Source organism: Pararge aegeria, chromosome 6 (assembly GCF_905163445.1).
Source record: "Pararge aegeria chromosome 6, ilParAegt1.1, whole genome shotgun sequence".
Classification (NCBI taxonomy): Eukaryota; Metazoa; Arthropoda; class Insecta; order Lepidoptera; family Nymphalidae; genus Pararge; species Pararge aegeria.
The window spans coordinates 19,311,952-19,338,980 of NC_053185.1; the positions used below are offsets into that span (position 1 = coordinate 19,311,952).

Sequence of the window (27,029 nt, forward strand, 5' to 3'; positions counted from 1 at the left end):
TGCGAAGCCCTCGTTGTTTTTGACAAAGTTCAACCTCGATTCTTGTCATATCTTGATAGTTTGCGGGACTAGCATAAATTATCCGACGTCAAATAGTTTCGCCTTTATAGAGACAAAGTTGCAAACCACCATTTCCCTTTGTAAAAGTTGCTAAGTTGTTGCGAATTCAATAAGGGTAGTCGCGCGAAGATATTATTACCTGTGCAAGGTAGTTTTGAAATAACATAACATATTTCCGAAACCGTAAAGCGATGATTGTTATGATTTTAAATTATAGTAGAAAAAACTACACTTTACTCATTAGGAGAACGCAGATAAAAATGTGCCAAAGACAAGCTTTATTTTTTGCCATTTATACCATAGAGCTTGAGGCACCTTATTATCTGAGAGATTCTGTTATTTGGAATTACTACTAGCTAAACCCCCTCGATAGTTACCATCAGCATAGATTAGGATGCTCTGGGAGTTGATAGCCTAGTGGTTCACGCAGCCTCCCTTTCGGGAGTGCAAAGTTCGATCCCAGGCACGCATCTCAATCTTTGCAGTCTTATGTGCGTTTAAAGGAATTTAATATCACTTTCCTTACTATTTATAAAAAGAGTAACGCTATGGCCGCTACTGCTGGTTACCAGGCCAGGTTAGAGAAAATCTAGAAATTATAAAATCCTAACTTCGGGACCATCAGTCTATGAGGCCAGAGCGTTTATCACTGTCCCCGAAAGGTCAACCAAAAGTGTCTTTAATCTTTAAGATAAATTACGTAGATATCCCTACTAATATTATAAATGTGAATGTAAGTTTGTTTGTTACGCTTTCACGCAAAAACTACTAAACCGATTCTCATGAAACTTTGTACACATAATCTTGGAAGTGTTAGAAGTAATATAGGATACTTTTTATCCCGACATTAAGCTCGGTTCCTTTGGGAGCCCCTCTCCCATGAGTGTTTGACGATTTTACACCATAACTCCGACAAATTATAACCGATTTAAATAATTATTTTTGTACTATAGAGGTATAAGTGTTTAATTTTGCCCAAACTGTGGTTGGAGATAGAGGACAGACCTTTTCAGCGGACAGCAGCAAACCCCTTATTTAAGGCTTAGCGATACAAATTTTTTTTAGAACTACAACTAAATTTAATGTCACATCAAAAAACAAACCCAGACGAAGTCGTGGGCAACAGCTAGTATCAAATAAAAGGACAAGGTAATAGTCAATAATTATTATCAATATAAATAAGCATTCCTAATTCGTTTCGAATACAATGGTAATGGCAGGAAAAAACCTGGTAAACAAAGGCAGCTGTTCTTTTTTTGTAAAGCACTCCTTCCTGTATTGGGAAATTAAATTATTACTTTCAAAGGGGTTCGTTACGCGGAAATAATTTGTTTTTTTCCATTTTTGAAGTTAATTTAGACGACATCTACCGAAAGTTATTCCTGTATCAAAAAGGGTTTACCGAGAAAAAAGGGAGTAATAAAGTATCCAATTTCCTCTTCAAGGTAGAAGGAAAAAAAAGGCTTACCCACTGAAAGCCTACCTTTTAGCTTGTTTTACACGTGTAAGATTTATTTCGATACGGTTTCATGCTAATTATTGCTTTATTCCGCGTGTAGTAGCATAGGGTACAGGTAAGTAGTTAAATAGTAATATGGTAGTAGTAGAGCAAATAACTGAATAATACAAACGAGCTAGATTATGGCTAGATTAATAGTGACAAATGGCTAGACTAGGACGCTGCTGGCACCATTTAATAAACGATTTTGGCAAGTCAGTATATGGTAGCAAACCACTTACGATGGAATGATAACTTACAACTAAACAAAAGAATTTGAAACTTCAAGACATGCGTTCCAATAGCTATTTACCACTTCATACAGTTAGCACCGACGTCTGGTTTCACCGCTGTAGGTATGAGTGTGAACCTAAAGTGCAGAAATAAGCAGACCAGCTACGTTATTATCATGTATCATATACCGAAGCTCTGGAGTGGAATAAAGCGTGTCCCGTTACGATCTCAACGGATTTAGATATACCATGTTTTTTCCATCGCTTATCTGTTTACCAAATTGAGAACAAATAGTTACGAAACGTGCTGTTTTGTGATCCCTTTTCGATTATTGAGCCATTGTAAATTTTCTACCTATCTATATTTGTAATAAGTCTTTAACTGCCCGACGTTGGGCACAGCAAACTGAAAGTGGAATAAAAAAAAGCTGATACAATGAATACAGGTGGGCCCATGAATGAACGAGAGTCAGACGAAGATTATGTCCAACATCTTAAAATTGTAAAATTCACGACGAATACGTTTGCCTCTACCACAAGATCAAGGTAGGTATAATTTCGATAAAAAGGTGAACCGCAGAATCTAACTCACATGCGGAAGCATCCGTGACATCTTGTCATTAATACCTCAGTGCCTGAATACAGTTTTCGAACAGTGCGTGTAGCTAGTAATGACTTAAGGCTCCGACACGTAGTTACTGACTATGGGTCTTATAAGAAAGCTCAGGGTCACTTAGCAGGCGATGAAGAGAGCTATGCTTGAAGTATCTCCACGTTAACAAATCAGGGATGAGGAGATCCGTAAAAAAACCAGAGTTACTAACATAGCTTAACGAGTCGCGAAGCTGAAGTGGCAATGGGCGGAGTACATAGCTCGGAGAACCGATGGACATAGGGGTCCCAAATTGCTGGAATGTCGACCTCGCACCGGTAAACGCAGCGTTGGTTGACCTCCGACGAGGTTGACAGATGATATTAAAACTAGTCGCAGGGAGCTGCTGGACCCAAGCGTCACAAGACCGTGGTATTTGGAACTACCTACAAAAGATCCATGTCCAGCTGTGGGACATCAATCGTTTTCATAATGATGATGATGACATTGCATTTAGGATTTTCTATAAGTTTTTTTTTCTTGCATCCAAAATCCCTGGGGTGGCTGAAAACCAAAGCCTTAAAAAAGAGTGTGTTGCCAGTGACGCCCATATGACAATAATAAAGTATATAGTCTACGGGCGATGGAAAGAGCTTTGCGTAGCTAAAACGACAGTGAATTGTGAGATTTCCCATTACTAGTTATATGTAAACCATCTGATTAGAAAGAGGCAGATATATAGAGTGCAGGTCCACGATGCTGTGCCAATGCGAGTTTACTAAAATAGCGACTACTAAAACATCAAAATGTTATGAATTCTGGTGAAACCAAAAAAAACGCACCAGTCGTTCCACTTTGACAAAAGTATATTGAAATTGGATCGGCACACTCGGGCTGAGGAATAAAAGTAATAAGATATAATGGAAAAATCGTGCCTTTTAATTTAATTTCGCTGGGAAAATTACTTGTACAATGTAAAGAAAAACTGACTCAAATGTATTTATTCCATTTACTGTAATGGCAATTATTATTGGAATTAGACTTTGGTAAAACCTCATTTTATTAGGTATAAAAACTTAGATTGTAAAATTTGGGTACCTAGTTTATTTTACCGACTCCAAAAAAAGGAAGTTATAAAGTTTATGTAAGTAATGCATGGATTTAATTTTATTGGAACTGCGATATATTCACGTAGGTTCACGTTAGTATTCTAAAAGAGCTCCTAAATAAATATACAAAATTGTTTTAGCTATACATTCATTTTTGGTTGGCTCATATTTACTTTAATATGGCAAACAGTAAAGTTTCATCAAAATATATTGGTTTCCCAAAGTATGGATTATTTTATTTGGATGCTAAAAGAGTTTTTTACTTTTTAAATAAAAATAGTGACCCGGACTGGCTTCTGGTGCAATTTAGATACTAATGTGGGGCATTTTAGAGTGATTAATAATACAATTGGTTTAGCAGAGTTACAGAGTTTGGAATTTATTGCAAATGCATAAAAATATGTTTGTTAAGACCATTACAGCAGTCTATTCTCCTCTTCTTTTTTTTTTCCTAATTCTAAGGTTGCCTGGCAGAGATCGCTATTAAGCGATAAGGCCGCCTTTTGTATTACTACTTCTTTCGATGTTTCTGTTTTTGTTATATTTTAAATGTTGTGGTATACAAATAAAGAGTTTAATAATACATTACAAATGTGTAAATTTAATTGCTTTTTTCTCCTATAATATGCATGTTTACTACATATGACTTTGTTTTATTGTTCGTAAAGTTGTATTGTGTGTGTGTCTTTAACTATTTATTACTTTCAAGATTAAATATTGGATGGAAGCAGGCGTTACCTTGCGGAATTCCAGGATATATTATGAAAATAAAGCATAATTTGCTATGCTCCGCGAAAAGCAGAAGAATCGGTATGGTGTAATTAAAAATTTCTTCAATCTTTATACTCCTTGTTAACTTTACAACGAATAATTTTTAAGTAGTTTTAGTTTGACTTAAAAATTATTCATAAAGTCCGGTTTCAGAGCGAAACTTGCGTAGGGGTACATTGCCGACGATCTGTTTGGTGTGAGGGTTAAAGAAATTATAAATTATACCATAAAGGTTCTCCTGCTTTTCGCGGAGTACAGAGCATTAAGCTTAATTTTCATAACATTAAATTTTCTAATTAGATTTATAAAAAAACAGCTCCGGAATCATTATATCCGTGGCGTGACCTCGATTGGGTTCCAGCTAAAAATCAACGCTGCATGACTTTATGTTTGGCAAATCATGCGGTAACATTTCCACGTGACAACAGAACCCTTAATACTTACACAAACAAGTATTTCATCAAGTTTTACTTTACAGGCATTTTTGATACGCTGATACTTTTGAAATGTCATTTATATTAAACAATGGAAATTCTGTCCAGAAGAAACCTATAAACATGATCTTCATACCAATCAATTACCGGCCCACTAGAGGGACAGGTCTCACGATGTGAAGGGTTTAGGCTTTAGTCCACAGCGCTGGCCCAGTGGGGATTGGTGAACTCCACACGCCTTGAGAATATTTTTGAGAACTGCCTTAGAGCAGGTTACCTCACGATGTTTTCCTTCACCGTTGAAGCAAGTGATATTGTAATTTTTTAAGACGGATTTTGACAGCCGATTGGCGCAGTGGGTAACGACCCTGCTTTCTGAGTGTGGCTGTGTGTTTTCCCACAACTGGAAAATCTTTGTGTGATGAACATGAACGATTTTCAGTGTCTGGGTGTTTATTTGTATATTATAAGTATTTATGTATATTGTTCATAAAAATATTCATCAGTTATCTTAGTATCATAATTCATAACACAAGCTACGCTTACTTTGGGGCTAGATGGCGATGTGTATATTGTCGTAGTAAATATCTTTATTCATATATTTAAGACGCACGTAACATACAAAAGTTAATGCGTGCTGTGATTCGAACTCGGTCCCCTGAAAGTGAAGCCCGAACCACTATTTGTTAACCTATATCGATGCCAAAACGTGATCCTTTGCTGCATGTTCGAAGGACAAAAACCACACTTTACCATTATTCGATAAAATAATAACATTTTGTATAAAATTTGGATGTACCACAAAATGAAGTGTTATTACATCGGATACCTACAAAGCCGTTTATATCCATCAAAAGAAAAAAAAAAAAAGATATTTGCACGGAATACAGTTCCTATATCTACAGCCACATCAAATATAAAGCGCCCCTCAGATCTGCCTCGGCTGCAGATCAAACGGCGAGATTTTCATATTATATCCCATTCGATGCCCTTTGTCTCAAACGAATTGATATCTCGTGAGCAATTTGTTAGACTCCTCACTACGATGAGTTCCTCGTACCTAGTTCAACCTTCAGCATCTATTTTAGCAGCTTTTATAGAGCTTAAAGTTATACAAGAGTGCTATATATTCAGGTTTGTATACAGGTTTGATCGTCTCACAGCTTGGCAAAGCCTCTTCTATTATAGGAGAGAAGTATTAAGAGCTTTATCCCATGGTACTCCAATGCGTAAGTGATTACAACTGGGGACGATGGCTTGACGTATGTACTACTTTCCAATCATTGAATTAAGAAAATACAGAATCCTCATACAGCTATTATTGTATCCAGGGCATTGTGCCCAAAAACCACTCACACACCAGCGGAATGTTGCTAGCTCATATTTTTTTTCCCATTTTCCCATTTCATGTGAAGTTTTAGAACATTAGAGGTAAAATAATTACTGTCAATGGTATGAAATGAGTAAAAGTTTGTTCGAGAAACCATTCTAAAGTGGAGTGGTTTTTGATGCCTCAATATAAGTCATGTACACGGTTTCTGTATGTTCTTAATTCTGAGTTGACAATAAACGGGATAGACAATACCAATTGTATAACTTGTCATTTAAAAAAATCCTAACAGAAATATCTTAAAGCCTAAAGACTCAACCAGTGAATCGAACTAAAGACTTTGCGCCATACAAATAGCCTCTTGTAAAAGCTTGTAAACGTCATAAGATTTGCTTATCCTAAAAAAATAACTGGTATTACATTATGACTTCAACTGTTATTACTCCGTCATTTATATATCTCAAAAAAGTTATTTGCACGGAATAAATTTGCCTTATCCACATCCACATCAAATATAAAACACCCCTCAGATCTGACTCGACTGCAGATCAAAGGCGAGATTTTCATATTATATCCCATGTGATGCCCTTTGTCTTAAACGGGTTCATACGTCAGACGGCTTTATGCTCAAAAGGCACGGAATTACTTGTGGTGGAGACGCTCTGTCTGATGATGTGTTCTAAGGCTCTTAGGATCCTCCTTCGAGGCTTCTACGAGTTTATCATATGGGTGACATAGCGAATATCGGGGTTGTTTGCACATAAATAAGACCATACGTCATTGATCCTATAGACGGAAACCATGCCAGGGTGATTTGACTCCAGTCTACACAATCCAAAATGCTGTGCAGAAAATAAGTATATCAAAAGACACACATAGCCTCTCAAAAGCCCCTACCTTTAGACTATTTATTGGCATTAGCATTCCCAGTGTAATCTTTACACTTAGTTAGAGTGGAAAGGAGAATTTTAATTTTAATGAATTCAATTGAATCTAAAGAAAGGAACAGAAGAATTTGTCTGTCGGTATGTCTGAACAGTGTAGCTGGGATTTAGCTATAATGTAAAAAGATATGTTCAAGCTTTAACTTAACCTTGAAGCTTACCTATCATGCTTGATGGGAAGCAAAGATGAGGTCTAGGTTAGGTTAGGTTATTCATTCGTACGAGTATCGGGCGCAGGAGTCTTGCTCATGAACGCCACCTGCCCCCTTGATGCCGGGCAATGGATGCGGGGAATCCATTACGCGTCGGAGATAAGTCCTCGGGTTGGCAGGTGCACCCTGTGTTCCCCGTGCGCCTTCGGTGATTCGTAGAGGGTAAGGTCGAGTAATTTTAGGGTCTCGGGGGAGGGGCGCTGCTAGCTGGTTCGCGGTTGTGCTGAAGTGGCAATGGACGGGGCACATTGTTCGGAGAAAGGATGGACGTTGGGGTCCCAAGGTGCTAGAATGGCATCCCCGCACTGGTATGCGCAGCATTGGTCGACCCCCAACGAGGTGGACAGACGACATTGAGCGCGTCGCAGGTAGCCGTTGCATCCAAGTTTTGGGAGTTTTTTTAGGGAGTTCCAAATTCCACGGGTTTGTGGACTCCCTAAAAAAGACCTATGTCCAGCTGTGGACGTCTATCGGTTGATAAAATGATTAACGTTGCCTCAATTCCCTGTAGTTGTATGTGGCAACACAGAGTCTGGAAGTGCGTTCCACATCATAGTGTTTTTTATAATAAACCTGGATGAAAGATGGTCTAGTATTTCGGTAGTATTTCCAAAACATGACGATGCTTGAGTATTAAGTATATCCCGCGGAATAACAAACCCCTCTGCTACTTACGGCAATTCATTTAGTGTGTAAAGGCTCGTTAATAGTCTTAATAATTAGGTATTAGATAGATGATAATAGAATAAAAAATTTGTATTTAATATTATTTGGAAATGTTGAAACTGTAACAGTTTCAATATATTTGTTTCAGGTAACAATTTGATGGTATGCATGAAAAGATAATTTCGTGGATTGCTCGTATTATAGGATTTACCTATTCCCAAAATAGTAATTTGGCAGGAATCTATTGTATTTACTAGCGATTTTGAATAATATTACAGCAGGTATTATGATAATATAAATTGTGGATCTGTATTTAATGGTTAATACTTCCTAAATAATAATGGAACGCCCATTTCAATTGGAAATATTGTTAATAAAACAATAATCTACTACCTATTACATTTGAGCACTGACAATTTCGTTATTGGTAATAATTATTTTCTGAAATTGGAAAGTTATTATTATATTAATCTATAAAATAAAAAAATTGCTCAGCATACATTTACCTTTCACTAATTGATTTTTACTAGGCAATTCATTTAAATAACTTGTCTATGGTTGTTTTATTTTTATATTAGTATTTTGTGTTTGTATTATCAAATTTACGTTTGGGTTATTAGAAATTTATATTTACTTTTTATATTACTTAACAATACGCTGAATCGTGGACGAAACATAAGACGGCGTCATAACATCGTGAGACATCAAATAAGAGTTCGTGAAACGTTTTTTTCTCTAGGAATCACCTAAATCGCTACGCATCCGATTAAGGTGATTACACAGTTAATAGCAAGGATGATGCTTTGTGCCAAAAATCAGCCTGTCTTTATATTATTCAACTATAAAAAGCAGTTAAATGATATTTCATATCACGTAAAAATAGTCAGACAAAATTAGGAAACCCTCTTTTAAAACACTAAACTTTAGATTAGAATATTTCTGAATGTGTGAAGTGTACTCTAGATAATCATTTGGCAAAACACAATAGTAACAAATATTGTCGACATCAAATTATAAAATGAGCATGTGATAGTAAATAACAACCGTTGCTACCCGTCAACACTAATGGGAGCAGCGTTGCGGGTTCAGAACGAACCCTGAAAAATTTCAAACGCAACCTGATCAAAGAAGTCCTAAATTAAACTAGGGAGAAAATTTAAAAGAAAGAAATAAACGTCGCAAAAAATATGCAATTACTAAGTTCGGTGGAAAATGTGTGTATACAGAGTATACACTGGATACATCCGCGTAACCCCTTGAATGTACATACGTGATGTTATGTAGAGAGTATATAATGCAAATAATGGTGAGATTAGCGATCACATTTTTATAAATTCCAATTTCTGTCTCCGAAACTCTTCATCAGATCTATATTAAATTTAAATGGAACCATTTCGGGATAAATCCTTATCGAACAAACGAATCTTTAGAATCTGTCTATACATGACGGCTTGAAAAAGAAACATCCGAATTCATAAGCGCCTTCTGGATATTTTTTTTCGTAAGATTATCAACTGTTATAAACTCACAGAAAAGTTATCCAACAAGGATGTAAAACAGCCAGTATACGCTATTGCTATCGACGTGTCAGCCGTTACAAATGTATTTCTTTCACTGTTACTTACCCGGAGCACGTCACTACCCCTCGAAAGTAATCGGCAATATTTTATGGCGCGCTTTATTAAAGCCCAGATATATCGGCCTGTTCACACCTTGGGCGTGCTCCTTAGCACTGACATTGAGTAATACAAAACAAAAAGTGGTTAAAGCTAAGCGCGCATTGTCATTTTTCTAATACTCTACTTCCTGTTATCCTACTATTATTATTAACGTGTAAGTTTGAGAGGAAGTATGGATGCATGGATGCTAGTTACTCTTTTACGCAAAAACTTCTAAACAGATTTGTCTGTCTGTCTTCCGATATCGGAAGGTCGGCCGTCTAAAGAATTGAATGGTCAATGTAACTTTGAAGTGGCCTTTTTTTATTGATAATTTAACTTACTTATGAATTATTGTAATTTAAAAATATATCACAATATCCAGATACAATCCCTACTAACATTATAAATGTCAATGTAATTTTGTTTGTTACGCTTTCACGCAAAAACTACTAAACCGATCCTTATGAAACTTTGTACACATATTCTTGGAAGTGTTAGAAATAATAAAGAACACTTTTTATCCCGACATTAAGCTGGGTTCCTTTGGGAGAGGGGATGAGTGTTTGACGATTTGACACCATAACTCCGACAAATTATAACCGATTCAAATAATTATTTTTGTACTATAGAGGTTGTAATATGTGTTTAACTTTGCCTAAACTGTAGTTGAAGATAGAGGGCAGAACTCCTCAGCAGACAGCAGCAAATCCCTCATTTAAGGCTTAGCGTTACTGAGTACTTTAATTTTTTTTTAGATCTACAACTAAATTTAATGCCACATCAAAAAACAAAATCAAACGCAGACGAAGTCGCGGGCAACAGCTAGTATTTTTTATAATTTTGCGCAAAATTTAATGAGAAGTTTTTGTCAACCGTTTATAATTAGTTTATTTGACCGAATATGATAGATATAGATAAAGATAGATATGAAGAAAGTATTTTCCTGTGTCTGGATCATAGAAATTTTATTTAGTTGTATGTTTAAAGATGTTAACTACAGAATTTAAAACTATTAGCAGATAGCTCATTTATTGAGGCAAGTTACTCTGCATAGTTGATAGTGGTGTAAACATTAGGCATCGTTTTACAAAGGCCATTTATTTAAAAAGTAATAACATTATACGAAGCAGATGGCCTATCCGATGGTTAGTGGAAAACTATCGTCTATGAACAAACAATACTTCAGAGTATTGGATAGAAGCAGGCGTTACTTTGCCGAATTCCATGATATATTATGGAAATTAAGCTTAATTAAATAAATAAATAAATATACTACGACAATACACAAATCGCCATCTAGCCCCAAAGTAAGCGTAGCTTGTGTCATGGGTACTAAGATGACAAATGAATATTTTTATGAATATAATACACATAAATACGTATAATATACAGATAAACACCCAGACACTGAAAAACATTCATGTTCATCACACAAACATCTCCAGTTGTGGGAATCGAACCCACGGCCTTCGACGCCGAAATCAGGGTCGATGCCCACTGCGCCAACTGGCTGTCAATTTGCCATACTCCGAGAAAAGCAGGAGAGTCTGTATGGTGTAATTTATAATTTCTTCAATCCTTCTACTCCACACCAAACAGATCTTTGGCAATGTACCCTCACGCACGTTTTGCTCCGAAACCGAAGCATCCTCAGGAGATGTTGACTTTACAATGAATTGTTGTTGACTTAACAATTACTAAGTATTGAAAAAATTATAAAATACAGATTCTCCTGCTTTTCGCGGAGTAAAGCAAATTAAGCTTCATTTTCATAACACTTCCAGAGGGCGTGCAAGGAATCAACCATCAACCTTAAGGCGTAGGTATTACAATAATCTCGGAAAACAAGCGCCTATTATACGTATTTGTGCGAAATACAACGAGTTATCTTTAAAGATACCTGGCATCGATATCTTCTATGACTCACCCACAGCTTTTAGAAAAAAACTCACCGAACACTTATCGGTGAGTTAAATTTTGTGTTAATTTTTTTGCAAATTAAGTTTATATGACGCTTTGTCAATGCTATGTGCACTTGTCATTGACGTGCATATCAGTCCATGTGTTTGTGTGTGTGTTATGTTTAAATAACGTGTAATATGCATTTTAGTGCTCTTAAATGAATAAATAAATAAATTACACAAACAACACACCTTTGGAACTTACTACCAGAAAATATTAGACACTGCCGATCGGTGCACTCTTTTAAACACACTGTAAAGGAGCATTATCTATCGTTGTCTTAGTATATTTATCACTGTTTACTTATTAATATATATACTTATATTTATGTTATATAAATATTTATTATATTATTTTTATGTATTTTGTATATATAGTATCTTCAAATTCTATTGTATTAGTATGTAGAATTTTGTTATTATTTAGATATATTGAATATCCTTAGTAGTTATTATAAAGTATATTGTACCTTTATTTGACCTATATCACAGTTAAATCATCTTACTCACATCCTGGGGTAGCTGGAAGAGATCTCTTATAGAGATAAGCTTTCCTTTGTACACTTCATGTATCTGTACAATCACAATTTATGGTACATTAATAATAAATAAATAAATAAATAATAAATAAATAAATACTCTTTTATTAATCTTATACAAACCGTGCAGTTATATAATTTAGAATAGAAGTTAAAAAATATTAAATCTCTTACAGTTGTAGGTAATTAATTGTTAATTTTGCATTCATTACGATAACAACCACGGGCACTGAGGGCTGTTATTTCAGCCCCGATATTAATTAGGCTGATGATTTTAATGTGATATTTTGAACGTCACGAATTGGTAAATTAATTAGCGTTATCAAAAAAGCGGTAATGTGCGCCAAGCTTTAAGAAAGTTTTGCCTTAATAGAAAAAGTCGTCGAAACTGGGGCGACATTAATCACTGGTATCGCGGCAACACTTCTGCCATCAAAAAAAATACCTCCCTCGGGCCCCTCACTCGAATTATTCGTACGCTGCTTAATTAGAACACGGCTTTACCGAGAGTTCTGGAACGATTCTGAGTTTTCCGAGTCTCGATTTTAACCCACACAAAATCGGTTTACCTCAAGTTCAACTATTAGCCAATTTAGAAATACGTTTTCAATTTTTAGTTTAGTTTAGGCTTTGACTGCGATATCATCTGATGGTAGGTGTCGAAGCAGTCTGACACGGTAGCGGGGTAGCTTGTTATTTTTATGACTGCTAAATTAAAACCGTATATCACTATGGTTTCTACACGGCATCGTAACGGTACGTTAAATTTCTTAAATATAGTTCAACGGGTACATACCATGATATTATTTTGGATTTGTCGATATTTCGACCCAGTTGCATGGATCGGAGTCGAACTATAATTAAGAAATGTTGATTAACAACGAAAATCTTAGTTTAGAATCTTTAGGTACGTTAAATTGCTTGGTGACACGTCTCTGTCGACCTAAGCGAGTGCCAAAGCCCCACCAGATCAGACCAAAAGTAACTCAGAAATTGTCTATTTCCTAATTCCACCCGCCGCAAATCGAACCCGGAACCGCCTCCGATGATGAGAAAGTATACCAAGTAACACTTTGAAGCTTGTACCAAGAAAAAAAATTAAAAACTTTTCCCAGAAATCAAACCTGCTGATTGGAAAGAAGAAGCCACTTGAGGAAAATCACCATTTTGTTTATACATTTTGTAGACGGGTAGTCATAACCCAATTCTTATGATCGTAGTATTCAACCCTGTTATTAAAACCTTGTTAATTTGAAAAACTTTTCCCAAGCCCAACTTTATATTATGGGATCATTTATTTTTACAGAAGCATTCGTTTTGGATCATTTAATCAAAAATTGTTGTTTAAATGTTATTATAATTTGCATGCCATAGAATGGCAGATTGTAGCACGTAACTTGTTATGTTTTATTACAAGATCAATTTTTTTTAGCCTGCAATCACGCAAATAAAGATTTGAATTGGAAAAAAAAATTGAATATGAATCTATCTTTATTAATACTATTAATATTATAAGGAAAAAAGTTCGTGAGTTCGTCAGATTACTGGGTCTATTAATCGATCTGAAAATTCTTTCATCCATATAAAGCTACATTATTTATTAATGCCGTAGTTTATAAATTTACTAGAAAACTGAAAAGGCCTTTTCGTTGTAGTCGGATTTGCGATTCGGCAGTCAAAGAAAAAACGGTCGTGAAAGTATGAAGCCGTAAAAGTTTTAAAAAACAGTCCGCGTCAGCAACCAAGTCGCTAGTTTTTGTCAGCCTCCCTGGCGCAATGGTGAGCGCTGTGAATTTAAGTAGGAGGTGCTAGGTTCAATTCGCGGCAGTGGCGATTTGTGAATTTATAAATTCTGAATTTTCTCTGATCTCGTCTGGGCGGCTTTGGCCGTGGCTAGTTACCACCCTACCGACAAAGACGTGCCGCTAAGCGATTCAGTGTTCCGGTGCAATGTCGCCTAGAAACCGATTAGGTGTATGACTACCATACTCCCTAACACGTTGGCCAGCTACCATCTTACACTGCATCATTACTTACCAATATATGTGAAAAAAAAACCATTATTTCCAAGTTATATTTTGTATTTGTTCTAACTTAGCTTGGCAATATTAAATTATAAGCTTTCTTATTACTAAGTGAGTGAAATAAAAAAAGTGATTTGAGTAATGTTAGCGGTAATTGAATAACACCTCGAGTAAACTGAAGCGTAATTAATCACCCGTATCACGACATTTCCGCCGTCAAGAAAATGAACTCGCAACGTTTCACTACAAATTTTAATACATGCCTAGATTAAGACATGGTGTACGTTTACATTTAAATCGTTACTTATAATAAAGGTAAAGATTTATGTTGTTTGTTTGTTCGTTTGCTTAAACGTGCTTATCTCCGGAACTACTAGTAGGATTTGAAAAAACTCCTATGGTTTACAAATACCATAACTTAATACCATCGCTGAAATTGAATATAGCTAGAAGTATTTTGGATGAAATAGCATTCTAATAATGAAAGAATTATAAACGTCGGTTCCGTAGTTTCCAAGTTTATCGATTAGAAACAATTATTTTCTCTTTATCTATACTTATATTATTAACGAGGAAATATTTATTTGTTTGTACCCAATAATCTCCGTAAGTACTGGACCTATTTTAACAATTTTTTCGCCTTCGCAAACGAAAACTAAACTAACAGAAGCTTTAATTTATTGGCATTAATGTAACCCAAAGTAGTAAATAAGTAGCAAACTAGAGATGATACATAAAAATCATTAAAGTCCGCAACCGAATATATTTATTTATCAATAGTTAAGCTGTAGCTTTGTGTTTCAAGTTTTAATAGACCGTCGGTCGAAACAAAAGTGCGCAGTATTAATTCTTAGATTTGGTTCTTCATAGACCCACCGCGCTACTCGGATTGGTGGGTTTTAACGACTACAACTAAGTGGGACCGACGGCTTTTCTTATGTTATTTATTTCCTTATTAGGCAACTTAAACCACTTACAATTATAACTTTGACTTAATTCCTATAAAGGAATTTCTATTCTACTTATAAATCTATACCTTTAGCTGCACGAATAAGTGTGTGACGCTAAATATGCTAAACGAAGTAGTAAAGGTTAGAATTGATACGGGTTGGTCCAAAAATTATATAAGGTATTATAAAACTTTTGTGCCTACCCGGGATTCGAACCCAGGAATCACTCGTGATTCGTAGTTAAATATGCTAACCGCTGGACCAACGAGGTAGTCAGAAGTATAGATTTAGATTAACGTTGATTATTTTTTTTTAATTATACTTCTTGAGTAATTTGTCAGATTTAAATTTTGAAGGTTCTGTCATTTATAAGTAAAGATGTTCACTTACCTTTGGAGTGCTGACTTCCCGGGTGGAAATGCCCATCTTCTCGTGGTGGCGCAGCTGAACGGGGTATATGATCTGATAGTAATGGCCAGCGATGTTGCGCACTAAGTCTTGGTTCTGTCGATACCCTCGCAGCAGCCGTTCCACCTCTGCAAACAAATAACATCATTGAGTTTAACTTGAAAACTATTTTGAATTATGTTTTAGGCTTTCTCTTTGAAATGTTATATATGACTTGCTATGCCCTACAGCTTCGACCGCGCGAATAATGGAACGCAGCTGATTGCTATATTGTCTACAACCTTCTTCAATAAACCGGAACTTTATTAGAATTAACGTAAAGATTTTTTCAATCTTACTGGTAGTAATATTAAATCAGATATAAAGTATAGCGCTGCAACTTCTTTCAACATTTTTAAACAAAGAACTGAGCTGTGGGCTATTAAAATATCTGTTCTTGCTCTTGGAGCTTTAATCACTCACTATCTGAAACTTACATCCCGTAAACATTGCTAATCGAAAATGACCATCCCGGGTATCCACTCCCATACCGCTATAATAAAAATACTTTTGATTCCCTATAAAAAATGACTGCGAATGAAGTGTGGCTTGATACCAGCGCCACATATTATTCGATAGCGCTGGATAGAGAACGTTCAGCCAAGTCAGTAAATTGGTGGGTGCCCGTCTTTAGAATTTGGAAAGTAATTTGTCTGATAGATATCAGTCTCAGCTCCTATCACTAACAACAAATAGTACCCGTTATCTTATGCTGACTTTTACTCGTAACTAAGTCCTGGTTGCACAGTCTTCTGTGACAACACTTTAGTATGTATTTTTTATATAATTTCGTCTTCAATGAATGGGTTGGTGCTGTGTGCAGAGTTCTTTCATTTATCTCCAATCGTATCCGTAACATTTGGGTAGAACTAAACTCATACTACAACCTATCTAATACAAAGATAATTTTTTTAAATCGGTCTTCATTTGACGGAGCTATTGATGTCAAACACTTTCACCTACTTTCCCAAAGCAACTGTGCTGGATTCCGTTATAAAAAGTATTATCATACTTCGTAGTATGAAAGCAAATCATAAAAAGTTTCATTTAAATTCATTCAGTAGTTTAAGCGTGATGCCAAGATACAGATGGATAACAGACAGACAGGCAAAAATGAACAAATACAGTATCGGCTTCAGTATCGATTATAGAGTGCCCTCCAAAGACATTTGAAAATATCTTCAATGCACGGAATTCGACCCGTTGCAGTTTCATTGCAAGTATAGATATATGTGTCACGTAATATCGTTGCATACATATATACTGTTTAGAAATTTTTACATGATTTTAATAAGCATGTTTACTATTCCTCGTGTGCCGGCGATACAAGATTATCTTTGCCATGATCGGCCGCAAATTATGCTAATATATTCAATTTGTATACAGTACAGTATGCGATGTAGGCTGTAGAGGGTTTCATCTATGCGGTTACGAGTATGTTGGTTCAAGGCAAATTTGGTCTCTTTCTTAGGTTAAATATGAATATAAAGGAAAATACGGTAGTATCACCAATTTTTATTCCTTATTTCCGACGCAATAAAGTTTTAATATAGGCGGAGAAACAATCGTGTCTTTATTTTTTTATATGTGACCGGTTTTAGTTTGAGGTAGGAGACTACCAGAGTGAGATAAAGATTCCCCGTACTTCCTTGAAAGCAGGTCAAAGTACCAGACAGGACCCGATGGAGAGATTTTTTTTTAAATTTCACTACAAGTTAGCACTTGACTGCACAGACCAGAGAAAATTCAGATATTATAAATACCGAAATTGCTTTTGCCTGGATCGAAACTGGAACCTCGCGCTTTATAATCACAGCGCTCACCGCTGCGCCAAGGAGGTTATAAAAAAGATATCATGACCACATTCCTTAGTTTCTAGTACATCAACCCAATACCGGCCCGGATTGGTGGACTCCACACATCTTTGAGAACATTATGTAGAATTCTCAGGCATGCGGTCCACTACAATGGTCCAGTGCGGATTCTTGGACATGGACCAACCACACCTTTGAGAACATTATGTATGAACTTTCAGGCATGTAGGTGCAATGATTTACTTCACCGTTGAAGCAAGCGATATTTTAATTACTTAAAACGCAAATAACTGAGAAAAGTTAGAGGTTGGCTGGGATTCAAACTCAGCCCCCCGAAAGTGAAGTCGAGCTCCTATCCAATAAGCTATCACCGTAGTTTTTAAGAGAGACCAAACAGAAAATCCACAAGTTAAATTCCTGCGGTTGAGATAATGCATGAATCTCAAAATTGTATATTACAAGTGGTTGTACTTACTTAGGATGAGAATGCAATAGCAAAGTACCCGAGCCCTGATCGGTAGATAGGTTTATAAAATGGATCAAAAGCTTTCACCTGCTACCCCGTTTAATACAATGCAGAACATTACTGCACCTTCCATATAAATGTTAATCTTAACCCCGCTATTCTGCTGAAGTGGTACTTATGATCCAAATGAGTTTCAATCCGGCCAACTATTGTTCAGTTTGAGGAGCTCGTAAAGGCTTTACGGTACTCGGCGATGTCTCAAAGACGCTCATAACGGGGTCTTAGATGCAATTGCAGTGTCTTTCGTATTTCGGTTCTAAAATATTGGTGCAGCTTTAGTACTTACAAATCGTGTCCTCTCCTTTTTCCCCGATTCTTAGTCCTTATAAATATGTACTTACTTATATAAATAATCAACTAATATAATGCTATTTTTTCGTCTGCGTTGATTTATTTTGCTAATATAAAAAGTAGCCTATATTATTAACTTTGTAACCTATCTGTATTTTATAAGTATTTATGAATATTATTTATAGAATATATTTATCAGTCATCTTAGTACCCATAACACAAGCTACGCTTACTTTGGGCCTAGTTGGCGATGTTTGTATGTAAAATCAAAAGTAAACCAACCGCCGATATTTCTTAAGCACCGAAACAAATCTGGATGAAGTCGCGGGCATCAGCTATTTTATTTGTTATATTAGTATGAAGCCATGATTAGCTCTTGTTAACTGTGCTTGTTGAGAGCAGTACAAAAGAGCAAACAGAAATACAAGCAAATTATTCCACGAACATTAATATAATCGCGAGTGTATTTCAACACGTCCAATATTTGTAGCCGAATAAAATCAACACGCTTAACATTCCGAATGCATTCGCATCGCATGTTCCACAGCTCGAAATTGCTTATGGAGCCAATTTGATAAGTCACAAAGCATTCTCGCATGACTTAATACTGCCTTTCCACCGAGAATTTGAGAGGTAGTTTAGTGGTGCGAGAGAGTAACGCTAAGCTTGGAAACTGGTTAATTTTTTGCACCGGTTAGGGTACATTTTGAGGACAACATTTTTAATAGTGGTTCCGTTTTAACCGCTCAATAATAACAGGAAATTCGATTTATTGGTTAATGTGTAACGTGCTTGTGTAGCATTGAATGGGTTGACTGACCGCTCGTATTCGATCTCTGATAAGCAACGCGGTAGGAAGCGAGTGGCCATTCCATTTATAACATTTTGTTTTTGAAATTTTAATGCGTTTTACACACATGCAATATTCACATCAAAGAGTGGTTTGATATACGAATAATTTTATAGCGCTTTCAAATTTGCAGGAAACCTAAATGACGAAAACATTATAACTAAAACCGGTGCAATATTTCTTTAAACATAATATAACAGAATTTTATCTATCGGCTTTTGCTGTGATTTTGGGTAACAATTTGTATTTGTTGGTTAAATACAATCGTTATTAGGAGTTATATATAAAACGTACATTTCGATTTACCCAACAGGCGACGAAAGTCCCGCCCTAGATCTGCCAATCATCAATAATTAATTACTGGCGGCTGCGAATGCTAAATTAATAAGTGCCAGTGTCGGGTATTGACAGATATGTCATTTAGGTCGCTTTTTCTGCGAGAGGATTTTAAGGGATTTTTAACTTCCTGGACATGATGATTAATTACTTTAAAAATCTTAGAAGTTCAATAACCTTATTCCTGTGTTCCTCCGGTGTGTCGTTTTTTAATCCTGCCCAAATGTGTTATAGAAATATAATTGTTTATAGAAGTATATACATTATTTTCTCATTTCGACTGTACTGTTTTTTTATATATTTCTTTGGCGATTACTTCGCTAATTATTAACGGATTTTGATGTTTCTTTTTTGTTTGTTTCGTTACACCACTCTTCTTACTCTTAGAGTCTCTTTCTAAATTGATAAAGATGTATTGGAGGGATCTTCGAGAAATCGAAGGAACTCTTCAAACATTATAGGTGCACCTAAAGCAATTTGAGTATTTCTGACGTAACGCAAAATTTGGTCAAGTGAAACTGATGATGAAGACCAAGGATGGCCACCGGAACACAATAAAGAATTTATACAATAATTTTATAGCGCTTGACGGCGGATTGGCGCAGTTTGCAGCGACCCTGCTTTCTGAGCCCAAGGCCGTGGGTTAAATTCCCACAACTGCAAAATGTTTGTGTGATGAGCATGAATGTTATTCAGTGTCTGGGTGTTAATATGTATATTCTAAGTATGAATGAATGAATGAATGAATGAATGAATGAATGAATACACTTTTATTGTACACCAAAGAAACAAAAAGTAGTTACAAAGATATAAATACAATCAAGAGAGTACAATTTGGTGGCCTTATCGCTACATAGCGATTTCTTCCAGGCAACCAATGGCGTAAAAGGAAAAAACGTAGAAAAGAGGTAGGTGGTGCAATAAATAAGATTTAAAAATTATACAAATATATAAATATAAATAAAATATATATATATATATAAATATAACTATAATATATATATAAATATATTATATATAAATACAAATAAAATATATAACATAAATATCTATATAAATATATTACATATAACATCCCCAATTAGTATGAAATACATAAATAATTCAAATTACACACTTTAAATGATTCGCTTCAGCGTTGTTCGGCAGAAAGAGACAAATAATGATCCTTCACTAGTTTCTTGAAGGTCCCAATCGATTGTGCCTCACGGATATCTAACGGCAAGGCGTTCCATAATTTAATAGCCTGAACCGTAAATGATCCGTTGAAGAAGGAGGATTTGTGACCAGGCACCTTCAAGACTAACTTCCTCGTAGAACGAAGTTCGTCTGGGAGTCCTACAAATTTAAACCTCTCTTTCAGGTAAAGAGGAGTAAAAGGATGAAACAAAACACAGTACAGAATAGAAACAATGTGCAAATTCCGGCGAAGTCTGATAGGTAACCACTTGAGACGAGACCGAAATTGAGAAATATGATCATATTTGCGCAACCCAAATATGAAACGAATGCTAGAATTCTGGAGTCTCTCAAGTTTATTTAACTGATCTTCAGTTAAGTTAACATAGCTTGCGTCAGCGTAGTCAAGAATGGGAAGGAGTAGAGTCTGTGCGAGCATAATTTTGGTAGGTATAGGAAGTAAATACCGAAGACGACGCAAAGAGCCTAGAGCTGCAAATGTCTTTCTGCTGATCTCATTAATATGTTACGTCCAACTTAAGGTTCGGTCAAGATAAATGCCCAAGTTCTTTACATTTTCACAGTATGGGACTGTGACACTATCAAACTCAATGGAGGGGAGGGAAAACCAGTCAATCCTTGAAATCTGCCTTCGACTGCCAATAACAATAGCTTGAGTTTTTTTTGGATTAACGTTAAGGCCATGCGCTTTACTCCAATTTGAAATAACGCGCAAGTCTTTGTTAATGCTAGCTATTGCGATTGGAAGATTATCAAAGGTTGACTGGGTGTAAATTTGGACATCGTCAGCATACATATGGTAGAGAGAAGATATATTCCGGAGTTGATGAAAATAGAAAAGAGTAATGGAGATAGCACGCCGCCTTGAGGTACGCCAACAGTAATATCACACCATGAGGAATGAGATTCCTCAGTGTGAATACGCTGCTGACGACCATGAAGATAACTATGAAACCAGTCAATCACTGATGGAGATATGTTAAGAGAACGCAACTGACTCAACAGAATGTCGAAATCTACCGTATTAAAAGCATTACTGAAGTCCAGCAATACCAGAACTGTGAGCAGTTTATTGTCCATACCCCAACGTATATCATCGGTAACTTTAATAAGAGCAGTAGCCGTACTATGCCCAGGACGAAAACCGGATTGGAATGGATTATGCAAGCAATTTCGATTAATGAAAAGGTTCAGCTGTTGGTAAATGAGCTTTTCAAGGGCTTTGGAAAGAAAGGGTAAAATAGAGATGGGACGAAAATCAGAGAAGCTAGCTGGAAGAGCCTTCTTAGGAAGAGGTATAACATGAGCGCTCTTCCAAGCCTCAGGAAATTTGGAAGTGAATACAGATTCATTTAATAAGTGAGTAATGACAGGAGCTATAACATCAAGAAGAGGAACCAGCATATTACGGCTAATATCGTCGCTACCGACAGCATTTGAGGCAATGGACAAAATGCTCTTCTTAACATCACATGCAGTAAACTGACTAAACTCAAACGGAGGATTCCGCGGATTCTACAGCAGACCAGTCAACATTACGAGCATCATCACACAATCGATCAACATCCATACCACCAAAATTACGTCGCAGAAGTATTTTAGGTTTATTTTTTGGAGGGCGCAGTTTATATGACAGAAAAATTAAATCATGATAAGAAAAGGCATCAGCAGAACATTGCCCGTGCTGAGAAACAAGATCGGGAGAAGACACAATTATTATGTCAAGAAGAGAAGGAAAACAACCTGGAAAGTAATGGGTAGCCGAAAGGGGAAGAATATGTAAATTACATGCTTTAATAACAGATTTTAGTTTGCTAGCCCGGGTGTCACATTTAAGTAAACATGTATTGGAAGTCACCCATTATAATCGTATGGCTATAAGTAGGGACAAAAGTTACGTATTTATGTATATTATTCATAAAAATATATATCAGTCATCTTAGTACCCATAACACAAACTACGCTTACTTTGGGGCTAGATGGCAATATGTGTATTGTCGTATTATAAAAAAAAAATAGTATAAATTCTTTATTTGCGCTTCGATTATGTTATATGGTTTGTTCAAAAGCGATTGAGGTTTCTAGCAATAAATGAGCTGGTGCTGAAATGCGGGACAGCTCCTCAACCACGCCCCGGCTCAGGCCCCGGGAAAGGCAGTATTTTTAAAAAAATATGCGCAGATGATTATTATAAAATAAATGCGAACCTATCCATTTTTGGGACCTGCAAAATTTTGAATACAAAGAGAAACCAATTTTTATGAACAACTAAAAATCAAGAAATAAAATATTATTAAAAAAAACTAAGCTTTAAAACAATATTTTAAAATAATAAGTTATGTTCAAGTCGGCGAAGATTGAACAGTTTCAGAGTTACGCAAATGCAATATGCTTCACTCATAATATATTCCAGCGAAATATCAATACTGCTACTCAGTTCATAAACAAATCGTAGTTTCCAAGCTTTTCGAAACCAGATCAAAGGTAAACTATTCATAAAGTTGAGGCAATTGAGTTGTATATCACTTTAGAGCTATTGTCGGAATGCGGTGGTTTTATTCGGGATAGTGCGGTTGGTATAATCCAGACGTTTGTTCTTGCAGATTGGAACCCCGACTTGACTTCGGAATTTGTCGTCGGATTAAATATTTAAGCTTATAAATCCTATGTAGCGAAGTTTGAGGTTTTGTGTTTATCCACATAAGTTTAATATTGTTAAAAGAGGGTTTTTTTGCAAAGTTACAAGTGAGCCCTCCACTGCAATCTCACGTTTTGTTGCAGTCTAAGATGGTAGCGGGACAACCGGTAATATAGCCAATAGTCAATTAGTTACTACTAATTGGTTACTACGCGGTATTGTACTGAACGATAAGTCGCTTTGCAGCACGTGTTTGTCAGTTGTGTGGCCGAAGAGACCCAAAGTTCCGAATCAGACGAAATTCTGAAACTGTTACCCCCAAATTGCCCCTACAGGATTGGAACTGGGACCTTCAACCTTTAACCACATCACGCACCATTGCACCAGGAGGTAGTCAAAATATATTATTATTGTTATTAAACTCTTTATTTGTATACCACAACATTAACATTTATAAAATATAATAAAAACAGAAACATATCGAAAGAAGTAGAATAAAAAAGGCGGCCTTATCGCTTAATAGCGATCTCTGCCAGGCAACCTTTGAATTAGGAAAAAAAACAAGAGGAGTATAAACTGCTGGTGGTACAAATTTTAAATTACATGCGAATAACTACATACTAATACATAAACTAGTGTACACAAATAGAACAAAAGTACATAATAAAATTAATAAATGAATATAAAAATAAACTAATATATACAATAACAACACTTACATATTTAAATACTTTAACATACAATAAATGAGCGAATTTAAGCGTACAAGTTTAATATTTATGAAAGAGAGATACAGAGTATCTTCCAAAGCAGGCTTCTTAAGAACAACCATCATAATTAATTTTAGTAGCAGTAGAACTTTTTGCGACATAGCTCGTCCGGGGAAGTCCTATCGCTATGTTTATTTCTGCCGCTAAGCAGCATCGTTGCAATGCTGTGTTCCGGTCTGAAGGTTGGTTTGCTGTTGTAATTACATGAGGCTTAAAACCTACGACTTTAATTGATGCACGCAGGTGGCATGTTGACGAACGTGCTCCTTGAATGCCCTGTTAAGTTGCTCTGTTTATCGGCGATGGTTTCCACTTGGCTATCTGGCTGTCATGGTCCGTCAAATATATAAAAAAAAAATAGTTGGAAAATCCAAAAGTGCACGCCTCATTATCTCATTCATTACAATAAAATTGAGATTATTTGTAAATAATAATTGAAATACATCTACTCGTACTTATACCGTGAAAATTAATAGGCTTTAATTGCTCAAAATACTGAAGCCCATAAAAAAATAGAAACCAACTCGATAAGTGAAGTATTTCGCTCGTTAAGGATAACCACAAGATACGGGATCCGCACATACAGACACACAAGACAAAACTTTTTTAAAAAGAGATTTAATTTTTTTAAATATCAATAGTTTTTTTTCTTAACATTTGTCTATGTATATTCTCTTATAAAAGCAAGAAAGAATAAAAAAGTGACATTTTAAGTTTGAGAATCACTCGGTGGGCGTAAACTGACAGTAATACCCACCTCAATGCTTCGCTTATGAGGCGTGCAATAACAAAGCAGTAGTACTTAGCTCAAAAGATAGCGCATAACTAATTCGCAGTTCGCGTGAAATGGTAAATACTATTTCAAAAGTTGTAGAAAGTGAATCCTATATCCATTTAAGCGATCTCCGGAACGCCGTGGTTTTATTTGGGATAGTTCTCGCAGTTAGTTTAATCCCGAGGTTTGTTCGCGCAGATTAGAAACTAACTGGGCTTTGGAACTCGTCCTTTGAATAATTATTTTGGACCTTACTAATAAACTTTGTGTAGCTGGTGATTAGTTCTACAATGTTTTTTCTCTTTCTGTCATCAGCATAGACTACAGAAACTATGGAACTGTTACAACGTTTATGAGTGAGGGGATATTAAAAATAAATAAATAAATATACGACGACAATACACACATCGCCATTTAGCCCCAAAGTAAGCGTAGCTTGTGTTATGAGTACTAAGATGGATGATCAATATTTTTATGAATAATACACATAAATACTTATAATATACATAGAAACACCCAGACACTGAAAAACATTCATTTTCATCACACAAACATTTTCCAGTCGTGGGAATCAAACAAACGGTCTTGAACACGGAAAGCAGGGTCACTTCTCACTGCGCCTATCAGTCGTTCGACCGATATTGTTTTAATCCTAACCAGTGATGCAGTCTAAGATAATAGTAAGCATATAGAAAAGTCCTGTTATAGTATAAAGGACTACGTTATCGATAAAAAGCTTGGGTGTGAAATTTTGCTCTAACCAGGCTCTTCTAATAATTTTGAATTTCAATGTGAGACGGTGATAGTAAAAAAGAACACCCTGCTAAGTTTTTTGTGGGCTCCTATTTAGACCAGGGCGCGTTTGGCTCGTAGCTTTAGTTTTAGGTTTACGATTATGGTTATCGCCATCATCTCACGACCGTGTACACATTTCACAAACACAAAAGTGCCATCTATGGGCCTACTTGAATAAAGATATTTTTGACTTTGACTTTGATAATCACAAATTTCCAAATTCTCTGCCGGGTATAGAACCCGGGATTTTGGCTTATAAGACCATAATTCTCAGAAATGCGCTACTAAGGTCGTCAACGTTCCAGTATTTTCTGTCTTTTTTCCATTGAGTATCTCAATCCATTTAGTTCCTCGTGACGGCAATCTCAAACGGTGGTAAATGGTAAAACAGTCTAAGAAGGTAGCAGACTAACTTGGTAGAGAGCAAGGATAATTAAACCCATATCCTTAATCAGTTTTTACGCAGCATCATATCGCAAAGTTTCATCGCTGGGCGGTCCAGTCAGAAAATTCTGAATTTACAAATTCCCGGAAATTTGCACCATCTGGCGGTAAACCCGAGCTCGCACATTTATAAGACCACAGTGCGCACCTCTGCACCAGTGAGGTCGACACACTTATTATTTAATTATATTCAAAAGTATTTACCGAATATTATAAATAAAATAAATAAGTATTCACTGAACTGCAGTTCAGTGAATACTGCAGATGAAAAACCCGTGACCTCAATATTTAGTGACATAAATACAACTGGAAGAGAGACTACCACATTTAAATAAAAACTTTTTCCAAAAAACCGACTACCTATACCGCTACAATTTAAAAAAAAATCGTATTTTGAATTGCGGTTTGTAAGGCCTCATTACTGAAGCGCAAATAGATCAACTTACTTAGATACCACTAAGCCAAGTTGACCTAACTCTCGACTCTTACTTAGGCCCTACGGCCAGGACTGGTTTGGACTTTGGGGTAGGGCTCAATGTTGCTTAGGGCCAAAGTTATTATCTCTGTGACTGATTGACTGACTGACTGACTGAACTATCAACGTACAGTTCGGGCTAAAATTTGGCATACAACTTACTACAAAAATCAAACTAAACGGGAGCAAATCGGCGAACGCAAGTAACTGTCAACCTAAATTCAAAAACTATCCCCCGTTAGACAGCTAACCTTTAGAGCATAGTTGCTCTAATGTAGGTTAGCAGGTTTAACGATAATTACTACATGGTTGTAATAATAACGGGTTTAAAGTGTTTCCCGAGGCACGTTATTGGAAACCGCTGATTTACTGACTCCGGAACTCCGCTGGAACTGAGGGTGTTAAAAAGAAAAACCCAATTCCCCCTAAAATTTTTGGTCTGACTCTGAAATCGTTCATAATACTTAAATAACCACTAGATCAACGAGCCAGTTACGCCTGCTTTATGTTTAAATAGTTATAGTTTATAACAATATTTATTCATGAAATGTACTGATATTTAGTTTGCTACGACTTTTATATTCATCATATCTACCCATTATCGGCCTACTATAGGGCACGAGTCTCCTCCCACTAAGGACTAATAAGGGGTTTAATATTGTGATAGTTGGAATAATTAATTTT

The 27,029-nt window shown here is 36.0% G+C and overlaps 1 protein-coding gene across 3 annotated transcripts in view; it reads right to left on the minus strand.

Moving 5' to 3' along the window:
* The window catches only part of LOC120624561 (disintegrin and metalloproteinase domain-containing protein 11), a 305,939-nt gene that overhangs the window by 246,914 nt on the left and 31,996 nt on the right, over positions 1–27,029 (minus strand). For all 3 annotated transcript variants that reach the window (XM_039891194.1, XM_039891193.1, XM_039891195.1), the window contains exon 3: positions 15,375–15,520. In XM_039891194.1, coding sequence (XP_039747128.1) covers positions 15,375–15,410 — 36 coding nt within the window. In that variant the 5' untranslated portion in view covers positions 15,411–15,520. The remainder of the gene's footprint in view (positions 1–15,374; positions 15,521–27,029) is intronic.